Source organism: Dreissena polymorpha, chromosome 9 (genome assembly GCF_020536995.1).
Source record: "Dreissena polymorpha isolate Duluth1 chromosome 9, UMN_Dpol_1.0, whole genome shotgun sequence".
Classification (NCBI taxonomy): domain Eukaryota; kingdom Metazoa; phylum Mollusca; class Bivalvia; order Myida; family Dreissenidae; genus Dreissena; species Dreissena polymorpha.
In genome coordinates this window covers 74496085-74516523 of record NC_068363.1, presented here as the reverse complement: position 1 = coordinate 74516523, position 20439 = coordinate 74496085, and the positions used below count along the sequence as shown (strand labels likewise).

General features: G+C 33.7%; 1 protein-coding gene and 1 long non-coding RNA gene across 3 annotated transcripts; both read right to left on the bottom strand.

Annotated features, from left to right (window-relative positions):
* Nucleotides 1-387: 387 nt before the first annotated feature.
* Nucleotides 388-5090, bottom strand: LOC127845377 (multiple epidermal growth factor-like domains protein 10). Of its 2 annotated transcripts, none has more exons than XR_008033201.1 (6): nucleotides 4929-5090; nucleotides 4578-4722; nucleotides 3145-3831; nucleotides 2755-2887; nucleotides 1806-1852; nucleotides 388-1478 (listed from the first exon to the last, which is right to left on the bottom strand). XR_008033201.1 is itself a non-coding variant. In XM_052376253.1 (6 exons), exons 2-6 carry the CDS (start codon nucleotides 4678-4680, stop codon nucleotides 1366-1368), a joined length of 741 nt encoding a protein of 246 aa, XP_052232213.1. In that variant the 5' UTR covers nucleotides 4681-4722; nucleotides 4929-5090; the 3' UTR covers nucleotides 388-1365. The 2 variants fall into 2 exon arrangements, 1 of the variants encoding a protein (XP_052232213.1); XM_052376253.1 differs by having other exon boundaries at nucleotides 3145-3489.
* A 214-nt stretch (nucleotides 5091-5304) lies between these two features.
* LOC127846388 (uncharacterized) lies at nucleotides 5305-20154 on the bottom strand. The gene is made up of 4 exons (XR_008033491.1): nucleotides 19775-20154; nucleotides 9767-9821; nucleotides 9356-9485; nucleotides 5305-5362 (listed from the first exon to the last, which is right to left on the bottom strand). It is a non-coding gene; the product is annotated as an uncharacterized LOC127846388 (long non-coding RNA).
* Between the last annotated feature and the right edge of the window lie 285 nt (nucleotides 20155-20439).

The window sequence follows — 20439 nt, the reverse complement described above, 5'->3', positions numbered from 1 at the left end:
ACAGTTTATTGGTCTCATTTGTACCGTTCAAGCAACATACATATACATGTTTGATTGAATTGGATGTTCGTTAACGGAAACTCGATTTCACAGTTTGTTGTTTCATCATATTTAGATATATGAGTGTCGAGGTATTATTTCAATTTCAGCAACACACTATATGCGCACTTTCGTAACTTTTTTGTGATTTCAATATTAGATGAACACTTACTTGAATTAAATTACGAATTTAAATGCAAATAACAACTGTAAAATTCTATGTTTTAATATTAAAAACAATCGTTATGTTAAAAATTATTTGAAAAATAAAAAAACATTTTAGTCGCTGTTATATTTATCATTTGAATTTAACACTGTATGAATGTTTCGAGATGTATAGTCGCATGGGGATACGTTAACGTCATGTCTGATCTGATACGTAAAGCGAGTAATAACTGTGCAAAATACATCATAATGGTGTGAAAGAAAATTCTATTAAATTTGTTCAAAGAATAATGCAGAATTTAATGTTTAAACAAATGCTAACCAATATAGCTATAACTAACGCAATACATATTGCACGAAAGACAACGTCATCTCTATACTTTTTATCATGGACTATTTTAATTCTATATAACATTTATTCAACTTCGTGAATTAGTATTTAAATATAATGTATATAGAAACGTATTAAGGATTTTCTTTAAAGGTCCATCGAACAATTATATACATTAAATATTTCCCCTTGCGTTACAATTCTGATTTGATATATTTAAATAAGATATACTGTATTGTGCTATTTTTAGTAACTGACAGTCGGCTGTAATGAAGAACACCGAAAACAACGTCTTCAATATAACTCGCAAGTTTGTACATACAATCTAATAATAAAAAAAACATATTTGGATAAAACTTATTTTCAATGTTGACAAATAATAATTAACCATTATTGCACTATCCGATTTGGTTTTACACTCATAAGTTCCTAAACTTTGGCAACGTATTAAGGCGAGTCTGCACTAGGGCGCGGAAAATAGTCTGCATTAAAAAAAACAACCTGTTTTGAATTAGAAACTAATGTGTATTGCTTAAGCTTATATATGCATCAAAGAGTAATGCAAAAATTGATCTACTCATATAACACGTCTGAAAGAAAGAACTTAACTTAAGTAGTAGCAATATGGTACATCGCCCATACACTGTAGAAGAATTCAAATATCAAAAAGAATGACATTACATGTTTCGCAACGATTGCCAATCTTATTACATGGTTTGCAGTCAATCTTTACATAATAATGGTTACGGCCATATTAATATAAAATATATGAACATAACACAAACACTAAACAATGTTACGCAATTCTATAATCCATTCTATGTTTTTGACTAAGCATGTCCAAAATTAATAGATGCATACGGTTCGGCTTTCTCCCTCTGGTTGTCCAAGGTACTGTACACAGAACAGGTCTCAATGCTGTATTCATTGAGTGCTGATGGCCCTATAAAGGTGACTCTATGAACTTTATTAGTTGTTTATACATAAATATCATATTTATTTATCACTTTTAAAAGGTGCATATAATTATCTAACAAAACAACTTGATACATTTAATCATCCTTAAAATACACATATACTGAGAAAGCATGATACTGGATTGGACTTCGCAGAAACAATCGAAGCTGTATCTAGCTAATGACACGAGTGATTTGATCAATATGTACCCATAGTATGATAGTGAATGATGTGTTTAACGAAGCTAATCACACGATGATGTATGAAACCAAGAGGATGTTGATATTTGATATGGGTGTTGTAATTATCATACCTGATCGGTCGCTGATTGATCTGTTGACAATATCTTTACTGGTCAGTCTGAAATGTATTTCACGGCATAATGATTCTGGTGTAAATTATATATGATACACATTGTTACATTCATAATAGTCCACTGTATAACCTAGTATAATTGTGCATTGTTTAAAGCCCCATTACTACTCAAAATCAACGAAAATTTCGTACAATAGTTCGTAAAATAAAGTTAAACAATTAAAAATCAGTGTTCCGTATGGTAATTGCCGAAATTTCAACGCCAGATGTGGTCTGGTAAAATAAATGTTTGTAGATACAAAATGCTCGTTTGTATTATTGTCTTGCATATTTAATTCCATTTGAATTTCCTGCAACGATATCTATTCATACGACACATGAACAGTAAAATGTGTGTACCATTTTAGTGTTAGTGTGTCGTATGAATAGATATATTCGCGGGAAATTAAAATGGAATTAATTGTGTCACAAATAAATAAAAATGAGCATTTTGTATCTACAACAATCTATGTAATCATAACACATCTAGCGTTGAAATTGTGGCTATTGCTATAAGGAACACTGGTTGTTTAGGTGTTGACTTTATTTTACGAAATACTTTACAAAATGTTCGTTGATTTTGAGCGTTATAGAGGATTTAAAAACCCTGATGATGTTCGATGTCAGGGTTGTTATTTGTTGTTGTCACTTGAATGAAAAACATTATTATTATGTGATATCGGACTCGTGTACCTCGAATGATATGTATAACCGTAACACAGGCTACAATCACTGCACATACAAAATTGAGATTGATAAATTTACCAAATACTGTTTATACTCACTTAACTTATACATAATGTGTTTGTCTCTGATCTGATTATGATTATACTAAGTACTACGTGTTACTGTGATCACAGAGTAACAGAACGTTAAGTTGTATATGAGTTTTGTTTGATAAAGAATACCTTTTCTTCCAGAGTAAGCAAATCATCACAACGATGATAACTATGGCGACAACATTCACAATCAAGCTTGCAATCATGCCAGACTTAAACCCAGTCCCGCTCTCTTCAGACACAAACCCCTCTATCGATGATGCTGTGGAGCAATGATTAATTACATAATGATGCATAATGATGTTATTATTTAAGCATTACGGAAAAGTGATGGACATAACACTAAAATATATGAGCGATCAATTACGTTTGCATCATTTATAAGAGTGACAATCTCTGATTAGCATCAGCTCTAGTATTTTATGAACAGTTTCCTTTATTTCAAACAAACATTATGATAGGAATATATAGAACATGGAGAATAATTTAAACAAAATAATGTTTCAAATAAGTGCCTACCACATCTATCACCAGTATATCCTGTAATGCATCCCAATGTGCATGTGCCAGGGTTTGAACATCGGCTTTCTCCAGCTCTTGGTGCACAGTTTGTTGGACAAGGGTTCGAACATTGTGTACCAAAATGGTCATTTACGCATCCGTTGATACAAACACCTTTTTGATCACACCTACTACCATTTGCTCTTGCTGCACAGTTTGTTGGACAAGGGTTATTGCACTGTCTGCCGAAAAAGTCCCCGAAACAACCGTCAACGCAAACACCTTGGTCATCACACCTTGTGCCATTGTTCACCGATGCACAGTTCGTGGGACAAATATGTTCACATTGCGAACCATAACGATCTGCATCACATCCGTTAACACATGAGCCATCCCTAGAGCAAACGTCTTCGTTTGGGGATTTTGCACAGTATGGTGAGCATTTCTGGTCGCACATTGGCCCGGAGTGATTTTCAGTGCATCCAGATCTTCACGTTCCGTCAGCGAAACAACTATGGGTAGCGTCGCTGCGTTTACAGTACCTCGGACACGCAAACTGACATTTGTTACCAAAATGATCAGTGCCACAGCCCCGTATACAATCGCCAGTATTTTTGTCACACTCTGTGTTAATGCAGTTGCTGCTACATGATTTATTGCAATTTACGCAGTTACATTTGATCCAATTAACCGAGCACAAAACGCCTGCAATAGATACGTATATTTATGTGAACGAGACAGTGAACGTTATCAGGGGGAGAACGTTTGTTTTGTTATACATCTATGTCTTTCATAAAAGCAGCATTCGAACAAAGCGTATTACGTGTCATACTGCAAAAGACCCGGATCCGTTCATTTAGCCTAAATTGACGACATTGGGACAAGTGGAACAGTATTTTCAGGCTGGAAAATATATCAAACGAACGCAAAATAATTACGTCATTCAGCGGTGGTGTCTGGACGTAAGTTTCTATTTATTTATTGATTTATTTGTATTGTTCGTAAGTTGTATTAGAAATTTCACGATTTTGTAAATACAATGCTAAATGGTGAGTCAGTTTTTTAACCTCGTGGGATAAACTTGTGTATTTTCTACACTTAATTAGTAGTATGTTTTAATAATAAGCTGTTTATGTATTCCCATATTGTTTAATATAATGTGTTTATTGTAGGAGTGCATTGTTGTTTTTGGAAATAAGTATTGTTTTTTTTATTAACCATCTTAGCTTTTAGAAAACACATACATCCAGGGATGTAAATAATTTTGATTTCAAGAGTATAGTATTCGTTTTCAATTTAGTCACTTAGCCAAAGATGTGTGCATTAAATTTTCGTAATTATATTTTGGAGTTTTTGTTTTCGCTTGTAATATAATAGTTCTTAGCATTGGTTAGTCGTTGTTTTGTTTTCATAATCGAATTAACGTAAACATCGATAGAAGATTAACTTACCTTCACAAGAGCAACCCAGCACGTCAAAGCGTAACGTAACGTGCAGAACCCACGTGATGGGTTGGATGCGCACGCACAAAGCACGGATAGGACTTGGAAGCATGTTTGTCACATGCGAATCTTGGTCGGTATTGCCAGGAAATGTCTGCCACAAGTGATTATATTGTTAATATAAGTTCCACACCTAACGATCTTTGAGGCAAAATAAATTGACACACATAACAATTAAACATCAAGTGAATCATCATAATTAATAAAGCGCTAACAAGGTTTAGAACCGTACAAAACTATTTTGTCATCGAACACGTTTATTTTGTCAAATGAAAATAACATTGATGAGGTTTATTTTACCTCGTTTTCACCATTTGTTTTTGTGAGTGTTACAAAATTCACACAGTCTTCTGAAAAGTGAATCTGGTATGAAGTAACTCGTTGGTGATGACGGATATCATAGTAAAATGCTCTACCCTGGGTCACGATTCCAGTTATGTAGTTCAATTCCAGAAATCGCGCCTAAATAATGAAAAATGGAAACATGATTATATAATCATATGTAACTTATCATGTTGGTAATTTCATGATCTATATATATCCTATTTAAATTGAAATAGGCATTGAGTCACATAAGTATGTACATATGTATAAGACCCTCAACGCTTTTAATTTCGAAAGTCAGAAATAAATGTTCAAATTATACCTGAATCCACTGTTTATCATCATTGTTTTGGGCAGCCCAACCGCCACACAGAAATTTTTCAACACTAGCTACTTCCTTAGTATCCAGCCTATAATTGAAACGATACGAGCATGAACATAAAGAAAGAAAAAAACTGGACCCGATTTGACGAAAGTTCCTTTGGGTTGATTTAGCTCAAAATCGTAAATTACGAGTGTTAGTTGAACAGTTAAGGTCATTCAAATAACGAACATGCAAAAAGTTTATGATTCAATAACTACATTTGCATAATAATCGATGTTTGTTTCTTTTTCAAATATGTTTTTGACAAAGCTCTTCTTTCGTTCCTATTTTGTTTCTTGCTCCATATATTATACGTTATTAGTTACATATTATCTGAATACATATAGGATCTCTGGTTTTCGGTACTTGTGTAAAACTTGATGCTTCGAGAATAAAAAGCTAAAAACCAAATTAATAATCGATATATGTTGTCTCAAAATAATCCCGTTTCATTGTATAGACACTTGATATTTATTTAGTTCATATTAAAAATAGACAATGAGCCATATCTGTGTATGAAATAAACGTAACGCACAAACATTATTATTAGGAGCATTTGAAAAATCTACTTCCCAACAGAAGTGTCGAAGCTATATTTTGTTTGAACATGTAAACACAACGTTATTCATACATTAACAAACTTATAAGACACGTATTTTTCAAAATAATTAAAGTTAGCGATTCAAAATGTATTGTTTGTAGAAAACATTCGCTATCGCCAACAAAGAATATAGACGTATGATCATGTATTTTAATATCATAAACTAGCATTTATTTTCCTATTTCTAAATGATAAGCACATTACAGGAATGTTCTCAACATTTTAGTTGTGTATTTCATGTCATGTCATTATGTATAATTTCAATTATTATTTGAAACAAAATTATGTGTTAGCTACTAATTCCTTAAAATATATTATTGTTCATGTGTTCTGATGCGGTTGATATCGAGCTCGTGCAGTAGGCGTTTCACTTTGCTTGTATTTTAATCAAGTGTAATAATTCAGCTTACTTCAAGTCTGAGACGCTCAAAAGAAGTCTGAATGTAAACACCACCTATTCTTTGCTTCAACATATAATTCTTGATAGCATTAAGTTATTAAGTACTTTTACACAAGAAACAAACATACAATTTCAGAGAAATGTAATTTAAAAAGACCACAATATAGATATAAACAAGTCTGAACATCTGCCATAAAAAAGTCGAAAACAAACAAAACATTAAAAATATCTATCAGAGCATGAATGCGCTAAAGCATTGCTAGACATGAAACACAACACAAGTCCAGGATCAGATGGTATCTCTGTATAATTTTATAGAATAATTTGGACATATTTTATTCTTTAGAGATCAATAATCTTACAGAATTGTAAAAACAAAGCATAGTTACTTTACTAACCAAGACCGGAAAAGACAACCTTTTGATCGATAACTGGAGGCCTTTTTCACCTGTAAATGTTTTTTTTTTTACAAAATATCTTCAAACTCGATTGCCAACCGTATAAAACCTTTCTTAAGCCACATAATTAGTACAAATCAAACCGGATTTATCAAAGATAGGTATATTGATGAGAACGTATGACTTTTGCAAAAATATATTGAAAAACAGATTGCACTATCGAAACCGGTCTCATTTTGATTTGATTTTATTAACGCCTTCGACATTCTTGATATGGATTTGTATTTAAATGCCTCTGCCATTTCGGCTTTAATGAACACACTGTACAGAGGGTCATGTTATTCTATAAAGATGCAAAATCGTGCGTTACAAATAATAGGCATTTTGCGGATAATTTTAGTATACAAAAAGGGGTCAGACAAGCTGCCGTTTATCGACTTACATTTTTAGTATTTGCATTAAATTGATGACGATAGACTTGCGCTAAACACACAAGTCAAAAAAATACAAAGTAATTATGTAGAACTAAAACAGTCACTTTTTTGTGAATTTGCTTTTTTCATACTAGACGGTTCGCGTTAATAGTTTGAAACATTTATAAAAATCATAGAAGAGCGTGCATTAATATCCGGACCAACATTTAACTGGCATAACTGAAAAATCCTTAAAATAGGTGCACTGAAAAAAAAACTAATTGAGTTTTGAAAAAAAACTTCCTGGAGCTCGAACCATGCGTCAACTTTAGGGATATAATATAGCTACGAACCAGTAGAAATAATGTCATAAGATATTCCTGAAAACAATAATACTTTTGAAACTTGTTTATATAAAAAGGAATTATGGCGGAATTACATTTTTTAACTCAACTAATCATGAAAGGGATGTTAAAGACCTTAACATAAAATTGAGTTCTTGAAAAAGATTCTGTTTTGAGAGCTCAGTGTCTGTTTGGTAAAAGATGAAATACAAATACAGAAACAAATTATCAGGAATATTTCTTTTATGCAAAAAAAGAAAATAAAAGTTTCTTTATTAAAACATGGTTCTAAGAGATATTCACTATATGTAACATATAATATGAATTAATGCAAAACGATAATTATACAGTTTTCAAGATATAATGAATCTTTATGAAATAGATAAAGCACTTTATAAAATATCATAACATTGTTAAAAGTATACCTGTTGAATGGGAAAATAAACTAAAAGAAAACAATATCAATTATTCCATACCACAATACATGCTTAACAAAATAACAGAACATACAAAAGCTTGCAAATTACTAAAACACAAGTCTGTAGAGATCAAGCAATTGGATAACTGGAAAAATACGCTTAATAATCATGACGTTAACCAAAGATTCATCTTCATTTAACCAGTTAATTAAACCATTGACACCACACTTAAAAATTTCAATATAAATACCTCATGCACATCTTACCAAACAATTCGTTCCTCAAAAAATTCAATATCGTTCCGTCAACTTTATGTGATTTTTAGTTGGTCGCGTTAGCGGCCGACTAAATTTACAGAGCATGTTTTGCAAATCAGTATGTGCTTAGCTACGCTAAGGACAGTAACTCACTACGCCAGGAACGATTACCTCTGCCTGTCTGCACTGCAGACGACGAATTATTAGGAGCGTCTGCTCTACTACTGCAGTGTGTGCATTTACCAGCTTGTAAGACGACATTGGCCAGTCTAGTATTTATCGTTGAAATCTGTACATATTGGCTGCTTTCAGTGAAAACTGGGCTTAATGCATGTAAAATAAGATTAGCCGGTGCACAATGATTAGCCTGTGCAATGCGCACAAGCTTATCAAGGACGACAACAGCGAACAACTTGAGAGCCTTCAGCGCTTTGATTTTATATGCACTCAGAAATAAATATTTACTTCCTATAACTATTCTGGCATTGTCAGTTCATTCACAAGTTTTGGATTGATATTAAAAACCTATTTACAATAAATTAGTTTGGTTAGAAAACATTGAACTAAATTTTGCAATTGTATCAATCTGTAATTAAAAAAAAACTGAGTACAACATTGCTCCAGTTATAAACTCCGTAGTATTATTGGCTAAATATTTTATCTTTAAATGCAACAGGAAAAAGCGAAATGGAACAGTACATATTTTTCTTTTCGCTGGGCCAATTGTATTCTCAATTAGTACACCTACCTTACAAAGTCTTTGAATATACATTGAACCATATTTACATCTACCTTCAAGCGGCATACACTCTTCTTTATCCTTTTCTCTGTTGTTTTTAGTTCTGCTCATATCTGTATTTACTTGTCAAATGCATATCCATATTGTTTAACCTCTACATCATGTATGGAACCGACACTGATTTTAACATATTTGTTCATACCAGCAAGTGTCTTCATATATGCTTTGTACGATTATTAATATCGAACTATTTAGAGTATTTGAAATGGAATGGGGTTACATGTAAAATGTATTATTTTTTCGATGGAAATAAATAATGAAAGTACAAACAAATGCATATAACTGCGTGTATTCAACATTGGCTTTAAAACAAAAATGAAGCTTGTTGTGTAAGCATTAGTACATAGTTGCAAATTCTTTCTATTTAGGTATTTTAAAATGTAGACCTATGACATCTTTAGATAATACCTGGATCTTCTCGGACTATGGTCGTCGAATAACTTTTCGGGATGATATTCACTAGAAGCCGTCAGATATTCGTCAGGAATAGGACGTGTTCCAGACACCAGATACTTCGATTCCGGACAGGTCGAGTTACCTAACCGTTTTGTAAATAAAGAAATACGGTAAGTCGAGTTACATTACAAGTTCATGTTAACATGTGCTTTTTAAGGAAATTACCCACTACCTATAAATACAAGACATAATATTTAACAAAAAAAAGTCTAAATACGCATTCACATTCATTATCAATTGCAAAATAAACTAAAGTTGTTGAATTCGGTGAAACTGGTTTTTCATTGTTATGATTTTAAAAAGGAAATTGGCTGTAATAATAACAATGTTAATTTATGACAAAATAAAACATGTATACTAGACCTCTCCCAATCAGGCACATTGCACAGATTAATAGAACTCTGGTCGCCATTTGGTGCTGTAAAATAAATAACAGCTTATACAGTAAAAAAATGCATTATGATGCTGCTTTATTTTTATGTTGGGACAAAGACATGATTTGTTATGCGAAATCCGTTTTAAATATGTAGGATTAAATTTATTTCGGATTATGGAACACGTTTTGAAACATTTTTAAAACAATTTCATACACGCAACATCGATACGAAAGGCTCAGATAAATGTATTCCTCAATTCCAATCTTATTTAATAGCGTCAAACAACATATAAATAAAAAATACTTAAAGGAACGTTATTATTTAGCCACGTTTACATGAACAATTATGGTTGTGAAAATAGATGAAACTGGATTGACAATTTACAACTAGAATCAGGATCTAAGGGTATTTTTAATGAGAACTGATGAAGCTGTGGTATTTTTAACTAGTGAACCATAACATTTAAATGTCGAAAGTTTGACATATATTTTAATGCTTATGTTAATGCTTACATATATTTAGGGTATTTTGTATTCGTTTTTATCAGACTAGCACCTACTTATTCAATTGTATACCTTTCCGACTGATATGCAGTAAATTGTATATCTCTTAGGCATTCGTATTTTATTTTTCGAAGACAGAAACACATAGAGTACTTGCAATATTGCTAACTTGTAAAAAATAAAACATAAAAGTACCATTCAACCTTTATTAAAAAAAACAAACAAACAACAACAATGAAATCTAAATGAGTTTTATGATCATACCAAATTAAGAACGTTAGTTGAGTCAATACTAAACGGTTCACGTATTTTGTACCATATTCTAAATAGTAAGGACATGTATTTTGAAGACTTCTATTACTTATTGAAATTAGTTTTTAGTACTGCCTGACCTGTTATTACTTAATAATGATTTCACGGCGTTATGTATTCATAGCAAATGTAAGCGCTTGTCATATTCGGAATTTCCAAATACGTTTAATTTAGCTTTAAATGTTTTGACATATTTCTGTTATATTGGCTAGAATAGTATTAAATTAAACTGAGAGCCTTGCCAAGTACCCCGCTGGTACTAAGATACCATTGACATGCTGGTGTCGCTTTGGAGCACATTCAGGCAAATTGTATGTTAAGCAGAAAAACAACTGACAAAGAAGACTATTGCGAACAAAAACAGATTAAAGACAGATTACACTATATGTAAGAGGTTAACGTGATAATTATCGCCAAACCTATATGGTTATCGTATGGCATTCTATGCCACCATAATCATAGCTTTAAAATAAGATATGTGACACTCTGTGCGGATACAAATCTATCAGTGTACCTTTTTATGTGAATTTACTTATCCACAAAGATACGGAAAAATATACTTCACAAGAGTTCGACGCGTATGATTGCGAAAATAAACATAGACCTGAAATTGTCACCTTAAAAAAGGTAGATGGAAGTAGCTACCGTAATTACACTTTAAATTTTCTGTCTTCCTCTGTTTTAGCCAAAATAATTATTGTTTGTGTCTTTTTTTTCGGACACTTAGATATTTCCCTTTTTTAAGGACATTCGTATTGATCCAAAACTATCTAACCTGTATTTGCGTGACATATAATGCATGTGTTTTTGAAACCGGAGAGCGGTAATTTAAGCTGGCAGATGAATACAGATGAATACAGTGTCGATGGTTTTTTACGTGTGCTTTATTTGGTTAAATATGCATGTTAAATAGATACAAGGCCTGATTCAAACTGACAGCTTCGAGTAGGTTATTTACGCAGTTGAAATGATCTTTGTAAGGAAACCAATAAATCTGCTTCACGTATTAACACTTTTCGTTTTGTATAATGTCGAGAGTAACTGGTCGCTTTCATTTAGTGCCAATTATTACAATCGCAATGCTTTTGAAAATTAGTATTTTGCTGGTTAATGTCTGTCTAGTAATATACATTTATTTAACTAAGGCACCTTGCTACACTCAAAATTCTGCAGAGTGAAAACTACGCTCCAGTTGTATTACACTACATATCACGGCGTTATGGCAAAGATTGAATAACAAACAATCTTATCATGATAAGCTAATTGACGTATATACTCGTCGACATTCAATAACTGAGATTCATATTAAGAATGTTAATGTTAATCTTTGTACTCTGTGGTCCAAGTCCAACATTTGCGAATAAGCATGTAAAACAAAATGTTATATATACACGGAAATGAAATAGGATAGTAAAAACACAAATGCTTGTTTGTAGCATACATTTACTGTTTGTAACTATGCACTTGCATAGTCAATGCGTATCCTGCATTGTTTTACATTGTGTACCCATACAGAATGTTAATACATCAAAGGATTAAACTACGTTTTGAAAAACATAAAGGGTTTCTTTTTTAATAGTAAATACTAAATAGCTTCTCTTCAATCATATTTAAATTTACTCTAAAGCACATTAAATCTAAACTGCATGGCACCTTGAAGAATCAAATGGCATGAATAAATCAGAAAAATTTGCTGTATTTCATATGTTTCTAAACCATGTGTTAGTTCATTTGCATCCACTAAAACCGGAGCATCAACATATTGTAAATTGTACATTTCCTTGCATTAATATTCGTACGTAACACTTTCAACCCATGCGAAAGACAAAATTATCTTACGGGACATGAGGTCCGAAAACTTTTAAAAATTCACCGGACCTTACAAGATTTTCCCGGACCTTATTCTTCTTTAACCAAACAATAGAAATACCTTCTACACCGTATAGAGTTTATTTTTATTATAATAACGTTCACAATTTTGAACAATATTAAATACAATAAAATAACAACTTAACAAAACTGATCTATAAAAAATGGGGTAAAACTTTCAATTAAAATTGCTGAAAGCTTTTTAAGTTTTTTTTTAACATTACAAGTTATTTAATCGTTGAAACAGCCGCTTCTACTGCTAATTTTTATGCCCCCGGTAGGCAGGCATATAGCAGTTGAACTGTCCGTTAGTCAGTATGTCAGTCTGTCCGTCCGTCCGAAAATAAAAAATTAACATTGGCCATAACTTTTGCAATATTGAAGATAGCAACTTGATATTTGGCATGCATGTGTATCTCATGGAGCTGCACATTTTGAGTGGTAAACTTTCAAGGTCAAGATAATCCTTCAAGGCCTATGGTCGAAAATACAAATCCAAGGGAAGAAATAAGCTTTAATGGAGATAATTATCTGACCTGCCAAATTATATAAAGATAAATAAATAAATCAAAGCAGCGCAGTAGGGGGCATTGTGTTCCTGACAAACACATCGTGGTAAAAGGTCAAGGTCATCCTTCAAGGTCTAAGGTCGAAAATACAAATCCAAGGGAAGTAATAAGCTTTAAAGGGAGATAATTATTATATATATAATAATATGAAACCATACAACTGAAGCATAATCAAAATGACATTTTATGGTCAAGCCAAGCACACAATGACACTTTTGGGCATACAAGTATCTCAGGTACTTTAAAGTTACCTGTGTATATATATATATAGTCACGGTAGTGGCTTATAATTAGTTGCTACTAAAAATAGAGATTTGTTAGAGACATTTATTTTCAAGGGAAGTATTTTATATAATTATACATCTCAGATTATATATTTCCTTACTAAGAATTTTAGATTTTGTATATTTATAACTTAAAGGATTTGTCTATTTTTTTAAATGATATAATATCATTTCTTTCCTGTACTTATTTGTGAATGGTTGGTTTCATTACTTACTTGTGGATTTATACATAGATACATGATGAACAGTGGCTATATTCTCTTTGATAAGCCTTGGTAGTCAGCAATGTCTGACTTGGACATTTTTGACTGTCTACAGACTCCCATCCCCACGCGGTAGGATGGCATATAGCAGTTGAACTGTCTGTCTGTCAGGCGTCGGTCCGAAAACTTTAACATAGGATATAACTTTTGCAATATTGAAAATAGCAACTTGATGTTTAGCATGCATGTGTATCTCATGAAGCTGCACATTTTGAGTGGTGAAAGGTCAAGGTCATCCTTCAATGTTAAAGGTCAAAAAACAAAATCCAATGGAAGTAATAAGCTTTAAAGGGAGATGATTTCTATACCTACCAAATGATAAATATAAATTTTATTTCAAAGCGGCGCAGTAGGGGGCATTGTGTTTCTGACGAACACAACTCTTGTTGCATACAATCTTGTGGCCTCGCTTTGGATTTACGATGATCAGAAGGAGTGAAGTCAGTTAAATTCACTTAAACCACAAACAATGCGTCACGAAGCACTGTGCAATATATTTGACTGGTTCTTAGAATGGCACTTGGAGCTTGCTACATCACTTTTTTTCCATTTGGAATGGGGCCGAATACCGGACCCGATTTGGGGCCGAATACCGGACCCGATTTTTAACGAAGCTTAAGTATTGGATAAATATTTTGAAAAGTACGTCCCCCTTCCAGCCCTTACGATTTATAAAAAAATATCTCAAAATCTTTGTATTTAAAAAATGCCTTATGTTTAAACTTAAAAAAAAATCCCCTGGAGCGGTGATACTTTTTTGCAACATAATAACAAATGGGCCTCTGCCATGATTGCTGTAATTTGGGCTCTGGGATCATTCAGTTACAAAGCATATTTAAACAATGGATCATATCTCGTTAAACTGTCTGAATTAACTAGCCATTATTAGATGACAAAAGCACTGCCAATACTGGTCTATTATCATTCTGGTCTGTGATTTATCGTTAGCCTCGTTGACCCTTTCGTTTGAAAACAATTAAAGCAGTGACACATACGCCTTTATAAATGTTATATTGTTCTATGATAAAATAAAAAGATTCAAAAGGTTTGAACAGAATCTTTAGACATCAGTGGGCAAATGAAGATTTTAGGCTCCAAAAAACCTCACCTCTTTGAATCAAAGTTAGTTAATTGAGTGAATGATCTTATCAAAAAATCCAAACTGTTTAAAGGGGCAAATAAAAAGTATTTCCCCATGACAATGCATATTCTTTGTTTTCAAAACGGTATTTATCTAAAAATGATGTTTTATTTTTTGTTTTACATAGATGCCTTTCGTGGGAGTCAAACTTATGCCTACACAAAACCTACTTCCATTCAGTGCTCCAGCTAGGATTTGAAAAGGGCAGGGGGGTTTTTCTGTCAAAAGGGCACTTTGAACGCGCAGTATTTTGTCAAAAGGGCACTTTCGAGCGCGCGGGCGTTTCTGGAATGCTTCCTCTTGCATGTTAACTTATATGTTATTAATAATTGTTAGAATATATTATTCCAATTATTATTTTAAAAAATCAAATATAATATCTACAATTAGGAATAAATTAATTACAATGTATTGTAATAAGAGATTATTAATTATGATATGTAAAAAAATAAAATAAGGGCAGGGGGGGGCCCTAGGAAGGGCAGGGCGGAGGTTTGGAGGGGAAGGGCGGGGCGCCCTTTAATTTAGGCCTAGCTGGAGAACTGCTTCCATTAAATTTTAACTTCACTAAAGTCCTCTTAGTAATAGTGTGCATGTGTATCTTGGATAGTTGTGTACATTTCATTATATATTATTACTACTACCAATTGTCCCATGCATACTAAAAGTCTCCGTAGCGACAATTTCTTATTTAGGTATCCAAATGTTTTAATGAGCATTTATAAAATGGAGACATTATACAAACAAATGTGTTCAGCAACCATTTAATCCAGTCTTGTTTAAGTTTAATATTATTTTCAAAATATAATAAGGTATTAACCATCATTCTACCCCTTTAATTATGTATATTTAAAAATAAGATCACTATAATTTGGACGATTCAAAAGCCTATTCAAGTGATTTATTTACCCAAATTGTCATTGTTCATAACTGATCACTTTTATATACCTGTTTGATAACTGTTGTTAATAAACTTTGTAGTGACCGGTATATAAGATGAAACAGAGATAACACATTGTTTAATACTTGCTAAGGAGCCAATACTCAACATACATGCAGGTAACTGATGGCTTGAAACATAACCAATGCTATTGAATTTGATTATAATGTACGTCATGAATATTTAAAGCTTGAAAATTCATGCCAAAATCACTGAAGGCAAATTTTTAAGTTTAATGGATATTTTTTTTTGTGATCAAAATCAATTAAACAGGTTTTTATAATTGGTAGTTCTAAAATGTTGTGGAATTACCAAATTTAAATAGAATGCAAAATTGAAGTAGAAGAAAATTAAAACACCTAATAGCAATGTATTAACTCATATATTTATCCCCTGCCATAGGCGGAGGGATATTGTTTTGGCGTTGTCCGTCCGGGCGTCCTTCTGTCTTTCCGTCCGTTCGGAGCCATATCTTGGAAGAGCTTTGGCGGATTTCATTGAAACTTGGTAAGAGTATATATATGGATAAGAGAATGATGCACGCCAAATCGCATTGTAAACCATCTCTTAATAACGGAGTTATGACCCTTGTATATTGAAAAAATGCTTTTGTTATGTGTCCGGAGCCATATCTTGCAAATGTTTTGGCGGGTTTCATTGAAACTTGGTTCGAGTATATATATATTGTATATTAACAAGAGGATGAGGCACGCCATATGGCATTGTACACCATCTGTTAATAACGGAGTTATGGCCCTTTGTATCTTGAAAAAATACTTTTTTGAGTGTCAAATATAACACTGTTGTGTCCAGAAGAATATTGGCGGGGGATATCAATTCAACGAATTTGCTTGTTGTACATAGATTTCCTCAAAGGGCAATTCATATATACCCACTTGGAATAGGTGGATATGTGGGGAAACTAAAATCACTTAGTTAATGTGTCTGTTTGTTGGTCTGTAATACTTAACATTTCCAGAAAACATTTCTGTTAACCCATACTGTTCCAAATACACGAGTTTCTGTTATATATCCAGGCCTTTTCCGCTCCATTTTGGGAAAACGCCACACTGGAAATTTGAAAATTTCGCGTCGTGAAAAACCCCATTTTGGGAAAAAAATTAATCGCAAATTATTGGGGAAAATAATCGCATGTAAATAGTGTTTCTTATATTTCAAAGAAGCCGTTAACTGGTAAATAACGACTATTTTGATAACATATTATTAAAATTTTACATAGTATTATGAACATGTGTGAAAAGTACATGTTTTTTTATCCGATTTTGGGGAAAGTGCCTGGCCTTTTTTGAGGTGTAAAAAATCGCGCGGAACACCAGTTTTGGAGAAAAGAAGGAAAGTCTTAAAAAATCAATTATACATATTTTACCTCTTTTAAAACAAATTCAAGGCAACAGATAATTTAATTATGCAATATTTTTATGCCCCCTTCGAAGAAGAGGGGGTATATTGTTTTGCACATGTCGGTCGGTCGGTTGGTCGGTTGGTCGGTTGGTCGGTTGGTCCGTCCAACAGATAGTTTCCGGAATGCCCTCTTCGAAGAAGAAGGGGGTATATTGTTTTGCACATGTCGGTCGGTCGGTCAGTCGGTCGGTCCGTCCACCAGATGGTTTCCGGATGATAACTTAAGAACGCTTTGGCCTAGGATCATGAAACTTCATAGTTACATTGATCATGACTGGCAGATGAGCCCTGTAGATTTTCAGGTCACTAGGTCAAAGGTCAAGGGTCAAGGTCACAGTGACTGAAAATAGTAAAATGGTTTCCGGATAATAACTTAAGAATGCTTACGCCTAGGATCATGAAAATTCATAGGTACATTGACATGACTGACAGATGAGCCCTATTGATTTTCAGGTCACTAGGTCAAAGGTCAAGGTCAAAGTGACTCGAAACAGTAAAATGGTTTCCGGATGATAATTCAAGAATGCTTATGTCTACGATCATGAAACTTCATAGGTACATTGATCATGACTGGCAGATGAGCCCTATTAATTTTCAGGTCACTAGGTCAAAGGTCAAGGTAACAGTAACTCAAAACAGTAAAATGGTTTCCGGGTGATAACTCAAGAATGCTTACGTCTATGATCATGAAACCTCATAGGAACATTGATCATGACTGGCAGATGACCCCTATCGATTTTCAGGTCACTAGTTCAACGGTCAAGGTCACAGTGACTCGAAACAGTAAAATGGTTTCCGGATGATAACTTAAGAATAATTAGGCATAGGATCATGAAACTTCATAGGTACATTGGTCATGACTGGCAGATGGCCCCTATTGATTTTTAGGTCACAAGGTCAAGGTCACAGTGACTCGAAATTGTAAAATGGTTTCCGGATGATAACTCAAGAATGCTTAGGCCTAGGATCATGAAACTTCATAGGTACATTGATCATGACTGGCAGATGACCCCTATTGATTTTTAGGTCACTAGGTCAAAGGTCAAGGTAACAGTGACTTGAAACAATACAATAGTTTCCGGGTTATAACTCAAGAATAACTAGGCCTAGGATCATGAAACTTCATAGGTACATTAATCAAGACTGGCAGATGATCCCTATTGATTTTCAGGTCACTAGGTCAATGGTCATGGTCACAGTGACAAAAAACGTATTCACACAATGGCTGCATATACAACTGACAGTCCATATGGGGGTATGCATGTTTTACAAACAGCCCTTGTTCTATTTTCTACACTGGATCAGGTTAACTCATATATTTAAAGGTTAAAAAATAATAATTTGGAATAGGGATTTTTTTCAATTGGGAAAATAACAACCAGATTTGCATTTGGAATGGGGCCGAATTTCGGACCTGTGGCATAAGGCGGAAAAGGCCCTACATTCAATAACAAAGGGTAATTAAGTGTTTCTCTCATGCGCATGTCTTTGCAAGCTTGATAGAAAACTTAGTGGGTCTGTACACATCTTTTAACGCGTCGTAACATTTATTATAATTGTTCCTATCGGCATAGCTTTCAACGGCTTTTATTCGGATCAAAGCATCTTGTATCTGACAAAGTTTATGCTTATTTTGTTGAAGGCATCATTACTAGCTAGGGACGTTGGGTTTCTTAGGTAGGCTTTGTGGAGGTGGTGTTTCTCATCCAATAACTGTTTAATGTCCTCTCATCAAACCAGTCCTTGTGTTGTTTGCCCCAAGGGTGTCTGTGGTTGTAGCATAAATCAGTTTTCTGAGTAATGCCCAATCCTACGCGCTTCAAGAGCATTTACAAAGGAAAGCTTGCAGCTGGCAGTCTTTAATTTGGCAATGTTCATCTCGCCCGTAACGCTGTCTCAAGATAACATAGTCAATAAGATACTGGTGGTTTGAGCGAGGATGCATCCATGACGTTCGGTAACGGGCGTGAAGGGGCAAGATAGTGTTTGTGATCAGAATTTTATGCTCATCACATGTCTGGAGAAAAAAAAGACCATTGCTGTTGCAGCGGACCACTCCATGGTGTCCAAGGACTCCTTTCTAGTCCATGCCAACTCTTGGGTTGAAGTCAATTAAACGTTTAGCTTGTCTCAGCGTAACATTATTTGATTATTTTGGTCACCTGTGATGTTTATCTTATTGATATACAAATAAAGCGAATTACGACTTATTATAGTTACTTCTTGTGATTTGGGTAAATATGGGAAATTATAGTTATTAAAGTTATAACATAGTCAGTGACAGCATTTAGTTGTAAGTTTTTATTGAATGATTGTCATTAAAGATAAGGTCAGATTAACCGAAAGTTTCTCGTCGCAAAAAAGTGGCGACAACTTTTTTGGGTGTCAGTGAAAACCCTGCATCACCAGCAAAGAAAGCATGTTCGACTGGTTGGTAAAATTAGTTAAAATTTTAAATTTAAATAATCTATCAAAGTAAAACAAACATGAACTAGTTCGCATTTTTTAGCATATTAATTTCCTAATATATTTTTTCTGACACGAGGTCCGACAGTTTCGGTAATTATCCCAGACCTCAGCAAATTTTATCGGAAATGTCCGCGGTCCGACGTCTTTTGCATGGATTGCACTTCTGAAATACACAACCTGAATATAGCTACGAAAACTGGGGTTTTCATTACTGTTACTTACTGTTTTAGCATATAGATACATCGAATGCCGAAACATTTTATGTCCATACACTGAGGTCGACTTTTACATTCCGCACATTTCACATCATCCAAATGCTTACAAAGCCTAACAAGTTGAGCTGTTTAAGCTCTCTAAGCTGTTTTAGCTCTTCAATTTGATATAACCACTCACACGTAAAAGTATACATCAATCATTTGTAACACAGTCATGTAGCGATACTTTTATCAGACTGTGTAAGCGTCACAACGCTTGCGTTCAACCAATGTGTTTGCAACGGTTAATGTCCAAACTCAATTGAAATGCTCATATTTCTCATGTACTATTATTAACAACTTCAAACGAAGTTTTTGTAAGAGTATGTGTATGCGATTCACATCTTACTGTCGAGAGATTAATCTTTAAATCCATGAATGCGCATTTAGCTTATAGAGCTCTTCTCTCGAAAGATCAGATAACGTCCGACAAGGTTCGTGATCAGGCCATTATAATACGAATTATTGCGTTGTTAGCTTTTTGAACATGTCACCGTCTTTTCTGAATGAATACAACAAGATTTCATAAGATAAGTTCATTTTTGGAAAGTTGGGAATGTTTTGCACTGTCCCTGAATAGGTCTAGATCGTTCACGTTCGTCATCAATTGATCCGAACATTAAAATGTTTTGT